General features: G+C 42.9%; 1 protein-coding gene across 7 annotated transcripts in view; it reads left to right on the top strand.

Annotated features, from left to right (window-relative positions):
* The window catches only part of Ntrk3 (neurotrophic receptor tyrosine kinase 3), a 385,009-nt gene that overhangs the window by 91,462 nt on the left and 273,837 nt on the right, over nt 1–19,710 (top strand). For all 7 annotated transcript variants that reach the window (XM_060367388.1, XM_060367387.1, XM_060367392.1 and 4 more), the window contains one exon: nt 5,566–5,634. In XM_060367388.1, coding sequence (XP_060223371.1) covers nt 5,566–5,634 — 69 coding nt within the window. The remainder of the gene's footprint in view (nt 1–5,565; nt 5,635–19,710) is intronic.

Below are 19,710 nucleotides of genomic sequence, written 5' to 3'. Positions count from 1 at the left end.
CACAGAAGAGCTTCTCTGGTTGGTTCCTAATGGTAGCAAGTCCATACTGATGACCCTTTTATAGGGTAGCAGGACTCCTACCCTAGAGGGTGCTATCAGGCATAGGGCTATTCCTGCTAAATAAAGATGGGTGCTTCTCTTCGGAAGGTCCAGGGTCTGCCTAGCAGATGGAGTGGCAGATTGCTTCAGAGGATCCCTGTTTTCTGCATGGTTAGTGCAGGGAGGGCCATCTCAGCCCTGTCTCTCCATAGGGTCCAGAGTGTGGCCATCTGTGTGGCTATATCGCTTTCCTTCCAAAGCTTCCATCATCACTGTTTATTACCTCTGGACCCCAGAGTCTGGCTGGGAGGGAGCCAATTGTGCAGGACAAGATTAATGGCTTTGTTTGGAAGTCTCAGATGAGACAGAGAGAGACAGAGAGAGAGAGAGAGACAGAGAGAGAGAGACAGAGAGAGAGAGACAGAGAGAGAGAGAAAGAGAGAGAGAGGGAGAGAGAGGAGTGGATTTGGAAAAGTGTTTAATGTCTCATCTCATAAAATCTCACTCACCAAATTAATTTGATGGTCAGGTGGCTCAGATACTAGCCATTGACCCAAGCAAAAGTCAGAGGCAGATGACAATGGATCTGCTAGGAAGGAGGCACCAGGAGGAGGCAGCCACAGGGCTCAGAGGCAGGGTGACTCTTAATTAAACTCTTGTCTGATGAACAGCATAACCAGACCATCAATAACTGCTGACAGATGGATCCAGGTGAGGTGTCAGCAGGAAGGAAAACTGGGGCAGTGAGTTTTGTCCATCTGGATGCTAATGCCATCAAAACCCCAGACCTCAGTTTTTCCATCTATCCTATGTCATGAGAATGATTAAATGCCCAAAAGGACAGGGTGGCCAGAGGATGGCACACCCTGCTTGTGTTTGGGAAGTATGTTTGTCTCTGGACTTCTATTATGCTTCTAGGGCAGTGCTCTGGGTACAGCTGCACAGGTTACTGAGTACCCTTCTCCTGGGACTTGTGTGGCAGTGTCCTTGTATGTGGAAATGTCTGTGAGGGTGTATGTGTGTGTGGACATAGTGTATGAGTGCCACAGTGGCCACTTCATAAAGTGCTTGAGGAATCTGAAGAACCTTTGTCCTCCAGGTGGGCCTGATGGGTGGAGGAGGAGTGGGCTGGAGATGAAGCCCCACCCCCGTGGAAGAGCAAAAGCTCACTCCGCTTCGCTAGTTGTCCCAGGCCCCCAGCTGTCTCTCCCATGTAGTAAGGAGGGGGATAATGCTATTTCTTATTCTTTATTTGCCCAGAGTGCCTATGATTTTCTTTCTTTCAGAATCCAATTTTCTCTTGACATTTCTGCCTGATGTAGCAAAGCATGACCTTTGTAAGAGGACGTGGCTGGCAGCCTGCTTTCTGCCTGGGGCTCCCCGGAACTCCTGGCAGGATCTCTGCCTGGTCCTTTCTGGGAAAGGAGTCAGCCTGCCCAGTGTACCTGGGCCAGTCCTGCCTCTAGGGCGGCTTGTCCATACTAGAAGCCTCTTTGACCAGTGGTGTTGTTTTATCAGGTCCACAGGCCTCCAGGCTCAGTGAGCATGGGGTCCCTGCAGGCTGCCAGTGCTCAGCATCCATGGCACCGGTTGTGTTCTGTGGAGCGCTGAAGAAAACTAGGGACTGAAAGGTGTAGGCTGGGACTCTTCCCAAATTTCTGCCAGTATACCCTTGTGAATTGGGAAGTTTGGGGCTTGTTTAAGTGTTTGTGTGTGTGTGTGTGTGCATGCGCACATATGAACACATATAGGTAAGGGCCAGAGGTCAAACTTGGTTGTCATTTTTAAGAAACCAAATGCATTGTTTTTATGAGATAGGATCTCTTACCAGAATCTGGAATTCTACGATTATTTAGGAGATGGTAGCTGGCTGCCAGGCTCCAGGGATTCACCCATTTTTATCTTCCCAGTGCTTGGGTTACAAACTTGTTCTTCCATACCTGGCTTTTTATACGTATTCTGGGAATTCATCTTGGGTCCTTATGCTTGCACCATAAACATTTTACTGACTGAACTATCTCTTCAGCCCCCACTGTTCAGATTTTACTCCCAAGAATGTTGTTATAAGTAGACAATAAGCATGAAGAACAGAGACAGTAAGAAGGCTTCTTTCTACCTGGGTAATCCAAGCACTCTGATTTGTTACATCACGCAGTCTAATGGCAATCAAGTCCTAGACATTGGTACTGAAACCTGTGGCCTTTGATACCAAGTTCTGAGCTCCAAGGCTACTGGTTATGTTTTGGAAGTGACTCTGTAAAAATTCGTGAGACCTACTGTTGCATTCCTGGGAGCGAGGGTTTGCTTTGGGGAGCTAGTCCTCAGGGATTACATTAAATGACCTTGATACAGTTCTTGTATGACCCCAGTTCTTCTCATAAGTGAGTAGTGGTAGAAGTTTGTAGGAAGAAGTCACAGGGGCTTTGTAAAGCAGAACATGATGAATGGCTCAAGATGGCTCTTACTGAACATGTCACATCACACCAGAACTCTCAGCCCTGCAGATTGGTGGGCACCGCTTGGGATCATTGGGTCTTCCTGGAGAGCTTTTTGTGGGCTCAAAGTCTTCGGGCATAGACACCAATAAACACAGGGAAGAAAACAAAGCAGATGACCTTGGAGGCATCTACAAGTGGTTTCTTCCCTTTTGACAGCATTCCCGTGTACCCTAAGAGTTAGGTTGCTCTACCAATAGCATCCTAATCTATCTTAGAAAGTAAGCCAGTACAGGACAGAGTAAGACCCAGCCATTTTATCACAAATAGGCTGCCCTGTTCCTTAACTGTTCTTATGTTAGAATGTCTGTTCTTGTTTCATACTCAGTACATTCTCAGGACAAACACGTTTCTCTGATAGACTGCTTGCTTTCACTCTCAAGCATCATAAGCTTAATGTTTGCAAGGACCAGGAAGCTCCTTTGTTAACTCTTATTGATAGATGTTACCTGTGTAAATGATGGGTTTATTGTGACATTTTTATGTCTGCATGCAACATATTAATTGAATATATCCACCTGCCATTCCCTTCTTTTACCTTTCTCTCCTCTGTTATCTGCTTTAGAGGATGATTTTGGTTCCACTGCCCAAGTGTAATCTGTTACCTGGCTTTCTCATCTCACTCAATACCTCAGTAGTATTAGTGACGTTTTTGTTGTGTGACAAGAGGCTTGACATAAAATCTTAGGGAAGAATATTTTGGCTCATGGTTTCAGAGATTCCGTGGTTTCTTGGTCTCATGTCCTTAAGCATTCCATCAAGGTGGCGTGTGGACAGCTGTTCTCTTTTTGATAGACAGGAGACAGACAGTACTAAAAGAAGAGGACAGAGGTAATGAATGTATTTCCAAAGACTCATCCCTAGTTCTCTACCTCCTTTAGGTAAAGTCTTCTAAAGATTTTATGACTTCTCAAAATAGTGCTACCAGTTTGAGAGGGAACATTCAAAATTTCTGTCTTTGAAGGCCATTTAATATTCAAACCCTGACATCCCTGACATGACCATGCACTCTCCTCCATACCAAGAGCTAGCTGCAGGTTCTGATGGCTCTAGCACTTATCTTGAACCTATCTCTTCTCTTTGGTTTTTTTCTTCTTCGCTCCTCCCTCTCCTCTTTTCTTCCTTCCTCTCCCTGCTCTCCTCTCTGTAGCACATATTTTAAAATCTGTATTATTTGAGTTCCTTATGCATCTTCTTCCCTTCCAACTCTTATTTGTCCTAATACCTTACAACCCTCCAAAACTAGGTAGGAGAGAAAGAAGGTTAGTGGGAGAAGGGGCATAGTTCTCTTTACTACTTCCTACTGTTTAGGGTTGTTGAAGTCCTTGGGGCATGTCCAATCTTCATTTCATGCTATCTTTAACTTTTTTTCTCATCAAACTGAATCAACAGCAACCAGGAGCAGCAGAGGGGAGCTGCAGCCTCCTTCTTCTTTCTCAGAGTCCTCTGGCTCTCTCCTGGGTCTGGTGTTTATACCTTCCCAGAGTCCTCAGCTATCTGCAGCTGGCAAAGAACACGTCCCTACCAGAACACAAAACTAGCATAGTTAACAGGCGTGGACAAACTAAAGCAGCCCCATATCACTAGGATTAAAGCAAAAACATGTTTACATAACATAATTGAGTTTTTAAAGAAATTGAAACCTCCACTACATGTCTCTTCTTCTCTTTTCTTCCTTTCTTGTGTGGAAGATAGTTGAGGTCCCCTAACCAGGCTGTCAACTTCTAGTCTTGGCCTCCCATTTTAAATAGCATTATTTAGTTTATGATACATCACCAATAAGAGCCACCCAAGGCTTCTGTTGCTCTTTGGAGTAATACAGTCTCCTCTCAACATCTGTAAATGTGGCATGAATCCCTCTCCTGCTTATCTCCTGTCAGTCTCTTTAACTTCACTTCTGGCTGGGCTTCTTCCGGGCCCTCTGCTCATTCTTACTCTTTCTTTTCTAGGGTCCCATGTTACCTGCTGGAAGGTTCTTCCCCAAGCACCCAAGTGCAGTAACACTCCTCCCAATTACTCATGTCATTTTGTTGATACACTTCTTTCTACTTACTCATTTGTAATCTGGACTTTAAGTTTCCATCTTTCTTCTCAACGGTTGACCTCTTGGGCCTCACGATAGCCTATGCTTGACTCCTCTACTCGGTGCAGAGCCCGTGTGTGTGTGTGTGTGTGTGTGTGTGTGTGTGTGTGTGTGTATAAGCAAGATTCTGTGTTTGCATTGTTTACCTACGTGTTTAATAGATACAAATATGTGCATGTTCATGTATGGGTGGATGTTTATCTAGATGGAATCAGCACTGCTATCCGATCCCATCAGCAGATGAGTACATTGTTCCTGGGTTGCCACTTATTTCTCAGTGTCTAACTACTGCCTTTAAGGGATGTTATCGCTTCAAAAGTTGTTTGTTGAGCCCGGCAAAGTAATGACCGTGGGCGTGTTTCTTCTTTTATTCAGAAGACTAATGGCTGCTCCCTTCCCCTGTACATCCTAATGAGAACAATTAAATAGCCATTAGGAGAAGAGATGTGTGAATAAAAGGCTATATCTTGATCTCTCAAATGGGCATGTGTTCTAGGGGAGGGGTGGGTGAGAAGAAGTTATAAGAAACCTGAAGATTTCCTGCCTGTGTGGATTTAAAGGTTGTTGTGGGCTTGGCTGTCCTCTGAGCTATTGTCTAGAGGAAGTTGCCTTAAACAGGCTTCCCGAGTGTTTATGAAAGGGTAGTATGGAGGGGTAACCAAAAGAACCATATTGTTTCTTGGATGTGTAAAACCCTACCCTTTAAAGGGGCTTCAGCATCCACTTCATAGCTGCCCTCTGGCCTCAACTATTAGCAAATACAGCATTAGCCATATATATCAGGATACATAATGATAGTTACATCATTAGACATATCAGGTAAACATTAGAGTAAAGAAAAAGAGGCAGAAAAAAAAGCCTGCCTCCTCACGACCACGTTCTCCATCGTGGGCATTCCTGATGCTGGACCTGTCCTTTAACTACCGCTTTTATTTGTCACTTTTGCAGAAACTTGTCAAGTAATCGGCTCACTACACTCTCCTGGCAGCTCTTCCAGACGCTGAGTCTTCGGGAATTGTAAGTTCGGAATTGGAGACTTTGTCCAGGTGGCGGAGTGCTGGTAATGGTTGGGTGGGAAGGAGTGTCAAGCACTGGAGCTAACCAGTGGCTGGGCTGTTTGGGTTGGATGACATTGAACATACTGTGTTCGGTGACAGTGACCCACCCCATCTCTGGACTTGTCTTCTGATGCTTTCACTAAGCGCACTCTGTTTCAAAAGACAGAATCTCATCTTTTATCAGCATTTAGTTTCTTGATCGGCAGGTAATTAGCAATAACAGCTTTAATATTTATAATAGTAAAGATAGCAATCAATTTCTAATAAATAACATTTGCTGTACACAACTTTGTAGCTGTATCAGGTTTGCTTTTGCTTATATGAGCTTAGATTTACCATTACAAGAGGCATGGGAGGTAGGTATCATTTTCTGCATTTTGTGGACTCTGAGAACTAGAAATCTACTCAAGAATCATTTATAGTTTCATTGATAAGGATTTGCATAATCGATACTTGACTATGGTCTTTTAGCTTCAGACTTTATGGTTTTTATAGTGCGTATGATCTTCTGTCTACTTATTTGGCTTGAAGGCCAGGCATTCTGAGCATGGGAGAGAGCATCTATTTATTTTCTCTGCATGTGGACTGCTTGGCTTTGCTGCTTTCCAAGGTTGATCAATGCACTCCTACTCCAGCCAGCCATTTTATGCAAACAGATGTTGACTGGATGAGTGAAAATTCGTGACCACTGCTGGAGAAAATAACTCATGTAGCTGTGTGAGTCATCAGGGTCGTCTCTGTGCATGAAGGACAGTGTATTATGTTGAGGGAATAAATCAAGGAATAAATTGAAAGGGAATAGAGGCATGGATGGAGTTAGGGAGTCTGAGTTTTAGAGACACTGCTCATGTGTTCCTTTTTACTTGGTGACTCAGATCCAAATTCCCTGTCTGTGATTACAGTGTTTACCAAGAAGCAAAGGTCTAGGAAGTCTGCACTGGCTATGGGCCTTTTGCTTTTTTCTCTTTCCACCTGCCCAGACCTATGGTCATGGATAAGTTATATAACCTTGTTTTCTTAAACCAGCAGATAGAAATGACACTATCAACTTATTACTCCTGACAACTTTTCATACTCTCCTTGTCCTCATGGCTTGATTGCTTACATGACGATTTCCAAAGCCATCCCAGGGATGAATAGAAAGAGGTTATCACTTTGAAGCTGTCTCTCACTGGAATCTGTGGTAGTATCAGTACTTAGAAGGTAAAAACAGAAGGGTTAACAGTTTTAGTTTGGCCTGAGCTACAGGAGTTACAGGCTAGTCAGTGAGAAATGACCAATATTGTTATATATTGCTTTCCCTTCTTAGAATTGTGTCCTTTCCTGCTAGGCTATTACTCTGATATTCTGGTATGGACACTGGCAGGCCTAGTGATCAGAGTTTTTAGTCCCATTTGGTTGAGATCTAGATGGACACTAATAACACTGCCTCCAATAGCTAAAGGAAGGTAAATATATTTTGGCTTATAAAACATTCTCTTCAAAAGACTATGTCAAAGACCTCTAACATTAGGGCTGTTGTACTTGGTGTATTCTATTCATTCCCACCTTGAACTATATGTAACGTAATAGAGACTCTTAGAGATAAATTGGCATGGCCACTACAGTTGTTACTATCACTGATTTTCAGATGCTCTGTTGTGCCAGGCACTGTGACAAGTAATCTATTAAATTATGTATGTCATTTAATTTAATCCTTATGACAATTTTGTAAGGTAGGAAATCTCACTACTGCTCCACATCAGAGGATACTGAGTTCCTTAGCACAGGAAGATTCTTGCTTCAGGTCACCCATTAGATACACAGTTGTGTGCACACTCAAAACCTGGACCACTGTGCTTAACTGTCCTACAGTTTCTCAGCCCATTTTATTATCTTGTAACAAGTGTGTGGCCATGACTCTTTGCTCAGTTTTTCTTTGTATGAGTTGCACTTTTCATTGCTATGGCATGGATGAGTTATAACCTTGCTTTTTTTTTTTTCAGTCCAAATGAGACTGACAAGACACAGCTTGAGAGAGGATGGGTTTGTTCTAGCTTACAATTTGAGAGGATAGTGTTCATCATGGTGAGCAGGTCATCAAGGCAGCAGGAGTGTGACGCAGTGTCTGTAGTCAGGAAGCAGAAAGGGATGAGTGTTGATGCTCTATTTTCTGTTGGTCAGACCAAGACCTCAACCCATGAAATGGTGTCGTGCACATTTAGGCATGTCTTATCTCCTCAGTTAACCCAGTTTATAAGCTCCTTCACAGACAGACCCTGAGGTATGTCTTTTAGGTGATTCTGAGTCCAGTCACTTTAAAAATGATGAGACAGGTACTAGTTACTTTTCTGTATCTGAGAAAAGAAAAAACCCCACCATGAACAGAGTGAAACTTACAAAAGTAAAGGTTTATTTGGGGCGTATAGTTCCAGAGGGATAGGAGTACATCACCAAAATGGCTTGGATCATGACAGCAGGCCAGCAGGCCTGGCACTAGAGTAACAGCTGAGAGTTCATATCCCGACCCACAAGTAGGAAGCCAAGGGAACACGATGGGTTAGTAGTTGGCTTTTGAAACCTTAATCCTATGCCAATGACACAAGTCTTCTTACAAAGCCATACCTCCTAACTCTTGCCAAACTTCATCAACTGGGGACCAAGTTTTTAAGCCCTGAGACTTACTGGGGCACTGCATTCAAACCATGACAAAGCATAATGACCTCAAAGTGATTGGGAGCAGAAGATTTGTCTTTCTTGCATCTAATTCTCCTAGGATCCCTGCCCCTTCTCATAGGGGAGGTCAGAGACAGTGTCCCCAAGAAGATGTCAGGGTCTGCTCAAGGCTGGATTATAGAGAAAACGTTCAGTGTTCTTTCTAAGAAATCGTTGGATATGAAATCAATGGTGTGCTGCCCCGGTGACCTGCTTCATGGGGATTTAGAAACAGTTGTTCTGTGGATATATATTTAAAGAAAATGTCACATTTCTCCCAGAGGATCATGGGATTCTGCATTCATCTTTGCCTGGGATCAATACACCGGTGAGCTAGATGTAACTTATGGAGGAATGAAGACATTCTTTGCAGTGTGAGTCAGTGTGTGAGTGCCACCATGTCCAAACAGTATTTTATTTCTGTCATAGTGTTAAATCAGAAAAAAATTATATTGGTGGATGAAGAAGCCCCTCTCTATGGAGCAGTTACCCTCATAGGGGTCTTTTTTTGAGGAAGAATTGAATGCTGAGAGTGGAAAATTTATCTTTGGACAGGAGGGGGCTGCACATTGGCTCTTAGCTGTGGCTATGATTAAAATCCAAACAATCACATTTCCTGGCAAATTGAAGAGTGGGTCGGATTTTCTTGTCTGACTTCTTGATTAGTTCACATGGTGCCATCTGCCATGAGCCATCTAGACTGCCAGGGTCTGCTTGATGATGCCTGTGGGATGGGGTTTGGAGATGTGTCCAGTGTTTTCAGAAAGAGGGTTAGTAGCTTTGTAGGAGAGGGACTCAATGTGCTGAGGTAGCCAGGAGAGTCACGAGCCAGCCATGTGAGCTTTCCAGTGAGTGTGTGCAGAAACAGACAGGGTAAATGGCATATTTCCTTCTGCCATAAAAGCTCTTTTGGGGTCTTTGCCATGTCCCAACCAACCTCTCTCCTGCACAACACAATTCTTGATGTAACAGTTGATGGTAAAATTGACATAGTTGAGATTCCTCATTAGAAGGGCTGATTATGTACTGCATTTCCAATGGGAAAGGAGAAAAAAATACGTTCATTGAGTAATGAATATGTACAAGGTCCTGGCTCATCCTTGAAGCTACCCTACAGGGGAGTTGTTATTATAACCTGTTTTGCAAATGAGGCATTCAAGGCTGAGCCAAGTCAAATAACTTGACCAGGATCACTTAGCTGGTGAATGGGTAATCTGAAGACTAATATGATTTTTAGGTTGATCACCACCTGAAGCTACTGTTTCCAAAATCCATTCTATTTCACCCCTGAACAACTTAGTGACATACCTTGAATGTTCAGCTTGTTCTCCCAGGAGCCAAGATGGCTAGCACTCCTGATAGGAGCCATAGCAAAATCCAAATCATCTCAGAGCTCCTGCTGTGTGCCAAAACCCTTCTTGTACACTTACTTTTGTGAGGTTGGAGGGAGGACTTTGGCAAGCACCTGACTCAGTCTTCCTCCAGCTGGGGAAATATCCTTCTCACTGAGCAAGATGAGAGCAACTTCTGAGTTTTGCTCTGGAGTAGCCAGCAGTATTGCAGTGGTAGATGTGATGGAATCTGGCTTGGCATTTGTATTGCTCAGGAGTTTCTGGTTAAGGCAAGATGCTACTGTTATTTTTCCCTGAAACTGGAACTGTCTGTCCTAAAATCAGAGCAAGATTCTGAGAGATTTTCTTAGAGATAAAGGATGAATTAAGAAGAAAAGACGCTGGGTTCTGAATCCTATGGTACAACTTCAGCAATGGCAAGAGGCACCAGAGATATATCAGTCTACAATATAGAAAACCTCCAGAGACACTCTGAGGACTATTGATGCATCTTGAGCAGGCTTCTCTTAATACCCCACAGGAATGGAGCAGACATGATTAAAATAGATTGGAATATTTCATTTTCTTAAAGTAAAGTGATAATCACCTCCGTTGTAATTTGCAGATTTAATCGGCTTGGTAAAATACTAACTCAGTGTTGGGCTGACCCTGGTACTGTCTTTCCTCCCAGTCTTGACTGTGATCACGTTGAAAGCTCTCAGACAAGACACTAAGCATTTCCACCGCTAATACTATTGCAATTGTGGTATCTTCTGGCCTCCTGTGACTCCATTTTAATTCACAAAGCATGTAGATACATATTAGCTAATGTAGGTAGAGAACGGTGTGGAACACACTCAGTCCCCATCTTACAGATTTTAGAGTTGAGTCTTGGAGGATTTGCTGGCAGTCCCGTTTTTGATAGCTTCTTTATTAAGTCTTACAAACCTGATGACTCCAAAACAAAAGAAATGTTTTCATTCATCATTTCGTTCATACCCAGTCTGCGTCAGGGTATCAGAGAGTCCCCCCCACCCCCCAATCTTAAGAGGCTCTGGGGATTAAGCCTTCTGTGACACTGCTAGATGCTGGTTGCTCCTGGTGCTTTTGGGCTTGTGCCAGCATCCCTTGTACCACCTTCCGCATGGCTGACATCCATGCCTCCTTGTGCTTTATCCTACTCCAGATCCTTTGTAAAGGATCCTTTCTTGCATGTGGGTGTAGGACCCACTCCAAATCAGAGGGATCTCAACTCTTTTCCCTTAACTTGATCCTGTCAACAAAGAAGGTCATTTTGTGTGACCTGCTGGGAGGCATATCTTTTTGGAAGGTACATTTCAACCCATTTCTCAGGATAACCGAGGTAGCTCAACTTGCATCTTTTGGGGGGATGTGGGGAGAAAAGAGTTTATTGGACTCACACTTTCATATCACTGTTCATCATCAAAAGAAGTCGGGACAGGAACTCAAACAGCAGCAGAAGCTTATGCAAAGGCCATGGGGGGTGTTGCTTACTGGCTTGCTCCTCAACTTACATATAAATGTATATTATGCACTCTTCTCACAGTTTATTATCTTGAGGAGGCCTAGCCTGTGTCTGTTGGCAGCAGCCTTGACCTAGCTCATGTGGGTCTCCTTCCTCTTCTGCGCAACCTGGAGCCAGGATGGTACCTGGAAGTGATGATGGTCTGGAGGGGAGAAGGAAACCACCCTAATGATGACTGGAGGGCAATCAATGTTTTCTGAACACAGAGTCATGGCCTTGGCTGATCCTGCAAAGTGTTCTTTTGTGCCTGTGCCTGAATGAGGCTGAATTAATCTGTGGGGACTCCCCAGGGCCCTGCGATTAGGCCTTGGGCCATCTTGAGGCCAGGGCTGGGCACCAGTAAACTGTACCCTGAAGCCGTTGCTGCTGTATTATTTATGGGGCCTCTTACATTATTGACGGAGCACAGAGCAGGGCTCTAAGCTCGGCAAGTCTGCCTCTGCAGCTATGGTTGAGACTCCTCTGCTGAGCTCTCTGACTGCGTGGGAGAAGGGAACCACAATATCTAGCTTAGAAGGAGGACTTCTGTGTCTCTATGTTTTGCCAACCTTTTCTTGTACGGATATGAAAGTGATTGTGGATTGGATCCATTGGGCATGTGGGGTGCCACTGTTCAAAAATGAAAATGCATTTTGCTAGGCCTCTCTTCCTAAGAGGAGGAGCCCCTCGGTTCCTGTGCAAGTCCTAGCAAGCTCTGATGAACGGCATGGCACCAGATATTCAGGTGCATCCCCTCTGCTGGACCAGGCTGTGTAAGCAGGGCCCGGGAGACAAAGGATGGAAGGAAATGAGCTGTTGCTGAGCCAGTGCCTGGCAGCATCTGTGGCACATCCCGGACAGCTCAGCTGACTCTCCTGCCAGCCTCAGGACACTTTGGCATGGTCTGCATTTTGGGCCACCGAGATGCTGGGCTGTGTATCTGCATGGAATCCAACAAGAGATTGAACTGTGTTATGCTCTAGGTGGCTTGAGGCTATGGTGCTTAAGCTCCTCACTGTCTAGCCTTCTCAACACGGGAAAATAATTTGTGTTTTTACATCTGTTTAATAATGAATGGCTGCATCTTGTCAAGCGAGCAGGCGGGGAAATCCAGGCTGACCTGGTTCAGTTTGCTCATCTTGAAGCATTTGGACTCTCCATGCTGTCAGTGGGGGTTACCAAGCCTCCCATCATGTCTTTTTGCATGGGGAGCCCAAATTATTCCTTTCCAAAGGCAGCAATCTTTTTAAAATTTTTTTCTATTATTATTATTCAAGGACAATGCATGGAGAGGACCTAAAACCCTGGCTGCACTTTTACATATATTGGACACTGATCTTGATTTTCTGCTTTCCTAATGATGTCCTTAGATTCAGATGTCCCTGTGTTCCCCACAGTAATTTCTTGGGCAGGTTAAATGAAGTCATATCTGCAAGATACTATGACAAGAATATTAGAAATACGGTTCTAGTTTTCTCTCCTGTTGCGTGTATACATGTGGATGCAAGTGCAGACAGGTGAATGAGCACGTGGAACGCAGAGGTCAACCTGTCATCTCTCAGGCGTTGTTTACCTCGTTTGGTTGGACACGCTGCTGTACTTACCTGGGGCTCACTAACCACTAATTAAACTCCAGAGATTCCATTGCTGACACCCCAGTACTAGTCTTCCCAGTGTTTGCCACTGCACCTGATGTTTTTACATAGATCCTGGGGCTCAAACTCAGGTTCCCATGATTGCACAAGACACACTTCACGAGCTGACCCATCTGACACAGGCTCATATTTGATGCTTTCTCTTATTTCTCTTTTCTGTCTCATTTCTCAGTTACAGAGGTATCTTAAATAGTTCTGAGGTCAGCTCCTTCAAGGCTTCCCGATCACCCTTCTTATTCCTTCTCCAGGACCTTGACTCACCCTTCTCAGTGAACTTAACCTGACTTTAATTCCTGCTGTGTTTTCTCTCTTCTTATCTACTTATGCTTTATCCTTTGCTTTCAACTCAGTGTTCATCTACTGGTTATTTTCAGTCCTCTGAAGACAGTAGCCCATCTTTCATAGCACATTCCTTCCTCTTCGCTTTTCTTTTTCTCTGCCTTCTACTATCTTCCTTCTACTCCAGCAACACATCCAAATGTACCTTGCTATGTTTGTGTTATCTGCAGAATGCTTGTTGTTTTTCTCATCAATTTTTGTCACTGTACTCTAGCATCTTAAATGGTGGGCCACAGAGACCTGGGACAGAGTCCCTGAGATCCTCTCAGGTGAAGGTAGGGGGTGAGGTGATGCTTACTTTCAAAATGGCCCTGAGACATCATTTGTCCTTCCCACTCTTATCTTCTTCTGAAGGGACAGTGGAGCCTTTCAGAGACTGCATGGCATGAAAACAACACTGCTGTGGTGACCAATAGAATCTGTGATGACGTATTGTGGTGCTGTTCATTTTCCTCAACTTTAATTTTTTTTATTCATTTACTTTAAAATATTTTAAAATAAAAACACAATCATATCACTTTCCTTCTTCCCTTTCCTTTCCCCAACCTCTTTCATGTTCCCTCCTTACTTCATCTTAAAATGGTGGCCTCTTATTTTTTAATTGTTATTTTTACATATACCTATATATGTACAACTATACAGATATAACCTGCTGATTCCATTTTTGTTGTGTGTATATGATTTCAAGATCAACCACTCTATATTAGACAAACCTTTGGGAACAGGGAAGAGGCTTATCCCTAGGAGAGGCCAATTCTCCTTCTCTCAACAGTCATTAATTGCCTGCAGTTCTTTGTCTTGGGACTGGACCTGGTGAGATTTTCTCCTTTTTGCTTTAGCATATATATCAATATTGTCATTGTTCAGATCTTGTTTCGGCAGCCATTTACGGGAGATACAACCTCTCAGAAGATTTCCTGGTCCTCCGGTTCTTACAGTTGTTCTGCCCTTCTTTCTCAGTGGTCCTTAGGTGTGGGAGTATTGTTGTAGGGTTGGTCTCTTCATGATCCATTGCTTTCTTCATTGTGTCAGCTGTGGTTTTCTATAATAGTCTCTATTTGCTATAAAGACAAGCTTCTTTGATAAAGAGTGGGAGCTACACTTATCTGTAGGTCTAAGGATAGGTTTTCAAATGTAGTTAGGAATTAAGCTGGTCTAGGAAGGACAGGAAGTTCTCTTCTAAGATTTATGGCCTTACTAGTGTCAGAGAGTTGGCTAGGTTTGCAGCAGGCATGATTTCTCTTGTTTGTTGGGCCTTAAGTCCAATTAGAGAGCTGCTGGTTATCATCAACATTTGACTGCTACTATTGTATCTTTAGGGATATCTTGCCATGCTGATCATTGTTGTGATTAATAGGTATAGCAGGTATATAGGATTATTGATTGATTTCCTCCTCTGGTAACTTGCATAGTACTTTTTGGCCTTATGGAAGATAGATTGCAGGAAGGAGCCTTTCAGGCCAGAGCAGCAGTTCTCAACCTTCTTAATGCTGCGACCCTTTAACACGGGTACTTACTTATTTGGTGACCCCAACCATAAAATTATTGTGTTGCTACTTCATAACTGTAATTTTGCACCTGTTATGAATTGTAATGTAAATATCTGATATACAGGATATTTGGTATGTGACCCCCAAAGGGATTGTGACTCTCCAGTTGAGAACTGCTGGATTAGATTTAGTTCCAATCACCAAGTCCTGTGTCCTAAGTGTGCAGTGTCTGCTTCAGTTGAGGCTTACCTTTGACTCTGAGAGGCAACCAAGGGCAACAGCAATTATCTATATTGCTTTAGGAATCCCTGACCCACAGCTCAAATGGGGTTTCTCATGCCTGGTACGGGGGTTTTTGTCAGATAGTTTGTAGCTCTTGTGGGAGCATTGTGAGCACAAATGACATAACTTTGCTTCATACATAAGCATTATTTTAGGTAGACATAAAATGATACAATTCCTCGAAGTTTTACCAAACAATCTTGGTGTTATTTTTCCTCTTTTCTCCTTTTCCTTTTGTATTGACTCAGCTGCCCCTTTCCAATAGCAGCTTCTTCTCCATTTCTCCTATCCTTTCATATTACCTATACCCTGTTATTCTCCATTAAACTCTCCCATTTGCTCCTACATGGTCCTTTTATGCTTCCCTTGTTCCTTTAGTTACTCTATGCTGTATGTTCTATATTTGAAGATTTGCAGCTAGGAACCACAACTGAGAAAGACCATGTAACTTTGGTCTCTCTGTGGCTAGGTCACTCATTTAATGCCCTCTTTTATAGATTCAGCAGTTTACTTGCAGATTTTATTTTTGTTTAAAACTGAATAGTATTCCACTGTGTTTATGTACCACATTTTCATTAATCATCCATCTGCTGAAAGACATTTAGGCTGTTTCCATTTCTCAGTTATTGTTAATACAGTAGCTTTGAACACGGCTGAGCAAGTATCTGTGGAGTAGGTTGTCAAGTCCTTTGGGCACATGCCAAGGATGGTATGGCTGGGTCATATGGTAATTTATTTTTAGCTTTTGTGATGATTCTCTATACTGATTTCCAGGGTGGTATTCCCAGATTTTATTTCCACCAACAGTGAATGAGGGCTCTAGGTCCTACTACATTCCCCCCATCCTCACTAGCATTTGTCATCAGTTGTTTTGCTGGTTTTAGCCATTCTGACTTTCAGATTGTGGTGAGACAAAAGTCACACAGTCACATAAATAGATGCAGAAAAAGCTTTTGAGAAACTATAACATGCTTTTACAACAAGAGAGAGTAGAGCATACCTCAGAAAAACAAAGGCTATGTATGACAAATCCACAGTTGTCATTATCCTAAATGAAGAAGAGCTTGAAACAATTCCATTTCAAACAAGAATAGGATGGCTGCCCTCTGTTCCCAGTCCTTTCCAACGTAGTGCTCAGAGCAAGAGGCAAGAGGAAATTAAACAGATATAAGTAGAAAAAGAAGAAAAATCATCCTTATTTGCAGATGATATAATATTATATAATAGGGATCCCCCAAATTCCACCAGAAGACTTTCAGAAGCTATTAGCAACATAAACAATTTCATCAAAGTGGGAATAGACAAAAAACAACTTACAAAAATCAGTAGCCTCTCTATACACCAACAACAAATATGTTGAGAAAGAACTTATAGACACATTCAGATTTACAATATCATTAGACAAGAAAATATCTTGAATTTAACCCAACCAAGGAGGTGAAACAACTCTTAAGTGAAAACGTCTAATCTCTGAAGAGATGAGAAGGATGCTAGAAAATGCTAAAACACCTTATGTTCATGGTTCAGTAAAATTATTATTGTGAAAATGACCATCTTACCGAAAGCAATTTCAGTTTCTATGAAATCCCAATTCAAATACCCACAGTATTCTTCACAGGAATAGAAAAAAATCCTAAAATGTACATGAAATCAGAAAAAGCCCTGGATGGCCAAAGCAATTCTGAGCAAAATAACCAATACTGGAAGGATGTCTATTGCAAATTACAAGGTAAATTATAGAGCTATAGCAATAAAAACAAAATGGCGCTAGAATTAACACAGACCTGTAGACAAATAGAACAAAATGCATCACCCAAATATGAATACAAGTAATAGTATATATATATCTGATATTTGACAAAGTAGCCAAAAAACCTACATTGGAGAAAAGATAGCATCTTTAACAAGTGGTGCTGGGGAAACTTCCATTCCACATGTAAAGTAATGAATTTATATCCAAATCTATCACCCTGCAGAGAAATATCATCTGAAGTGGATCAGAGATCTCAATTTGAAACCTGAAATGTTAACGCTAATAGAAAACCACATAGGCAGTACCCTACAATATATAGGCGTAGGAAGGGATGTTTTGAGGGAGACTCCATTAGTCCAGAAATGAAGGCCAACAATTGACAACAGGATATCATAAAATAAAAAAAAATCCCTTTCGCATAGGCAAGAAAAGAATCAATCAAATGAAGAAGAAACCCCTGAAGTGGGAGATAATCTTTGCCAGCAGAGGATAAGCATCTGCAATATACAAAGAACTAAAATCAATTACCACAGGGCTGGAGAGATGGCTCAGAGGTTAAGAGTACTGGCTGCTCTTCCAGAGGTCCTGAGTTCAATTCCTAGCAATCACATAGTGGCTCATAACCATCTATAATGAGATCTGGTGCCCTTTGCTGGCATGCAGGCAGAACACTGTATATGTAATAAATAAATATAAAAATAAATCAACTACCACAACCACAACCACCACCACCACCACCACAATGAGAGTCATAAAACTAAATGACCCATTAAAAAATGTGCTGTGGATCTGAACAGAAAGTTTTCAATTGAAGAAAAAAGTGGCTAAGAAACATCTCAAACAGTGTTCGTCATACTTAGCAATCAGGTAAATGAAAATCATAACAGTTTTGAGATTTCATCTCACCTGTCAAAATGCCTATTTTTCAATTTTAATATGGCAAATAATGAAAGATAAAACACTATTGGAGACCCCCCTGAGGACAAGTTTAAATGTGAACAGGAGTTATGAGAACAAAAGTTCAAGAATAGAGGCCCAGGGCCTACCACCCAGCCTAGCTGATGCCTGTATGTGGGTTAGAGAAAGTCCTTCCTCAGGAGTGATGTGGCACCATGTCAGGGCACTGGGCCTGAATGTTGGCATTGTATTGGCTAGCATCTTTGAGAAACACACAAATTACACAACTGTACATGGTGACCCTGTGTTTCTAAAACACAGTAATTGGTCACCCATTCCATCTCTTAGCTTCAGTGGTTTCTTCACCACTCTGTGGACGAATTCCAAATTTCCCAATGTGCTGAGCGCCTGTACCACTCACTTCTAGTTAGACCTCAGGTGCTCCTTGACATGAGCTCTGCACATTGGCTAAACTTTGCTATCTTTTCCTGCTTCCTTCTACCTCTTCCCTTAGCCTTGTTGGCAAGAGCCCTGGAAGTCAGCGGAGCACTTTGAGTGGATCACTGGGCTCTACAGCATTTGCCCAGGGAAGAGGCAGTGGGAAGTCTAATGATGGAGGTTTGTTTGAGAAGCTGGAGCATGGAGCATGTGTCTTAACTCCTCATATTAGTGGATTTTCTCATTGCTGTGACCAAATAACTCACAAAAGCAACTGAGAGAGGAGATTATATGGGCTTGCAGTAGCTTGAGGGCCCATTCCGTCCTGGTGGGAGTTTATGACGTTAGGAGCCAGTCATGTCGCATCCACAGTTAGGAAGCTGAGACAAGTGCTGATGCTCAGCTTGCTTTCACTTTTTTTTTTTTTTTTTGACAGGGTTTTTCTGTGTAGCCTTGGCTGTCTTGGATTTTATAGGCCAGGCTGGCCTGGAACTCACAGAGGCCTGCCTGCCTCTGTCTCCCTGAGTGCTGGGGATTAAAGGCACACACCACCAGCTTGCTTTCACATTTTAACTCAGTTCAGGATCTCTCCAGTCCATGGGATGGTTTCACCAATATTCAGGGCAGGTCTTTCCTTTCCATCTATGCCCTTTACATCCAGCGATGTGTCTCCATGGAGTTTATAAGTCCAACCATCATGTTGACAGTGAAGATTAACCACGACGCCCTTCAGACCTGCCCTGAATATTGGTGAAACCATCCCATGGACTGGAGAGATCCTGAACTGAGTTAAAATGTGAAAACAAGGTGTTTGTGCAGGGTCAATGGCAGCTACCTGTTGAGATTGCTATGTGAAGCAGATGCCCAGGAAAGGCTGGGTCCCTTCCCTTTCATTTTTACCCCCAAAGAGCCCAAAGAACAAGGAAAAGTCATGGGTGTTCACAGGCTAAGAGGATGACAAGTTGTATGCTGCTTGTACATTCCACCTGTGCTGTCCTAGTCATCAGGAACAGGGTTCCTCTGGCTGCTCCCCACTCCTTTCCTGCAAGCTGACAAATGCTGATGCATGCCTAACTATTTTAGAATCTGCCAGTTGTCAAAAATACCCAGTGCTTAAAAAATATGCAGTGACCCAAGTGCCTTTCCTCCAGGTGCCAACAGATCGATCCCCTCAATAGAGCAGAGAGAGAATCATGTTCCCCTAATGGCCCCGGCATTCAGATTCAGGCGGTGCTCTTTAAGAGTTTGGGGGATTGATTAGCACCGTTCATCACTCTCCTAATACCTCAATGGAGGAGGGACGTGACTTACTCTAAGTTACAAGGAGAATCTGTGGAGAACAAGGGCTTTGAACTGGACTCGCCCCATCAGCCATTATTCTTCACTGGGGAGAATCCTCCCAAAGGACAAGGACTGCCCTATTCATCTCTCTATTAACAGCCTTAAACCATGGCCAGATACGGAACAGGTGCTCATTAAGAAGTCATTGAATTCATGAAGGAATAAAGCCCATCCCAAATGGGCTTGGAATATATCTTGGCAATAGCTAACTACCTATTCCCCCAGTGAAAATGTGTTTGGGGATCAGTCTTAGATACTATGGTTACAGCGATGCACAAAACAGGTTACAT

This window comes from Meriones unguiculatus, chromosome 14, assembly GCF_030254825.1.
Source record: "Meriones unguiculatus strain TT.TT164.6M chromosome 14, Bangor_MerUng_6.1, whole genome shotgun sequence".
In the NCBI taxonomy this organism is placed as follows: domain Eukaryota; kingdom Metazoa; phylum Chordata; class Mammalia; order Rodentia; family Muridae; genus Meriones; species Meriones unguiculatus.
The sequence above is the reverse complement of the archived record's forward strand: the minus strand, read 5'-3'. Positions and strand labels throughout refer to the sequence as shown.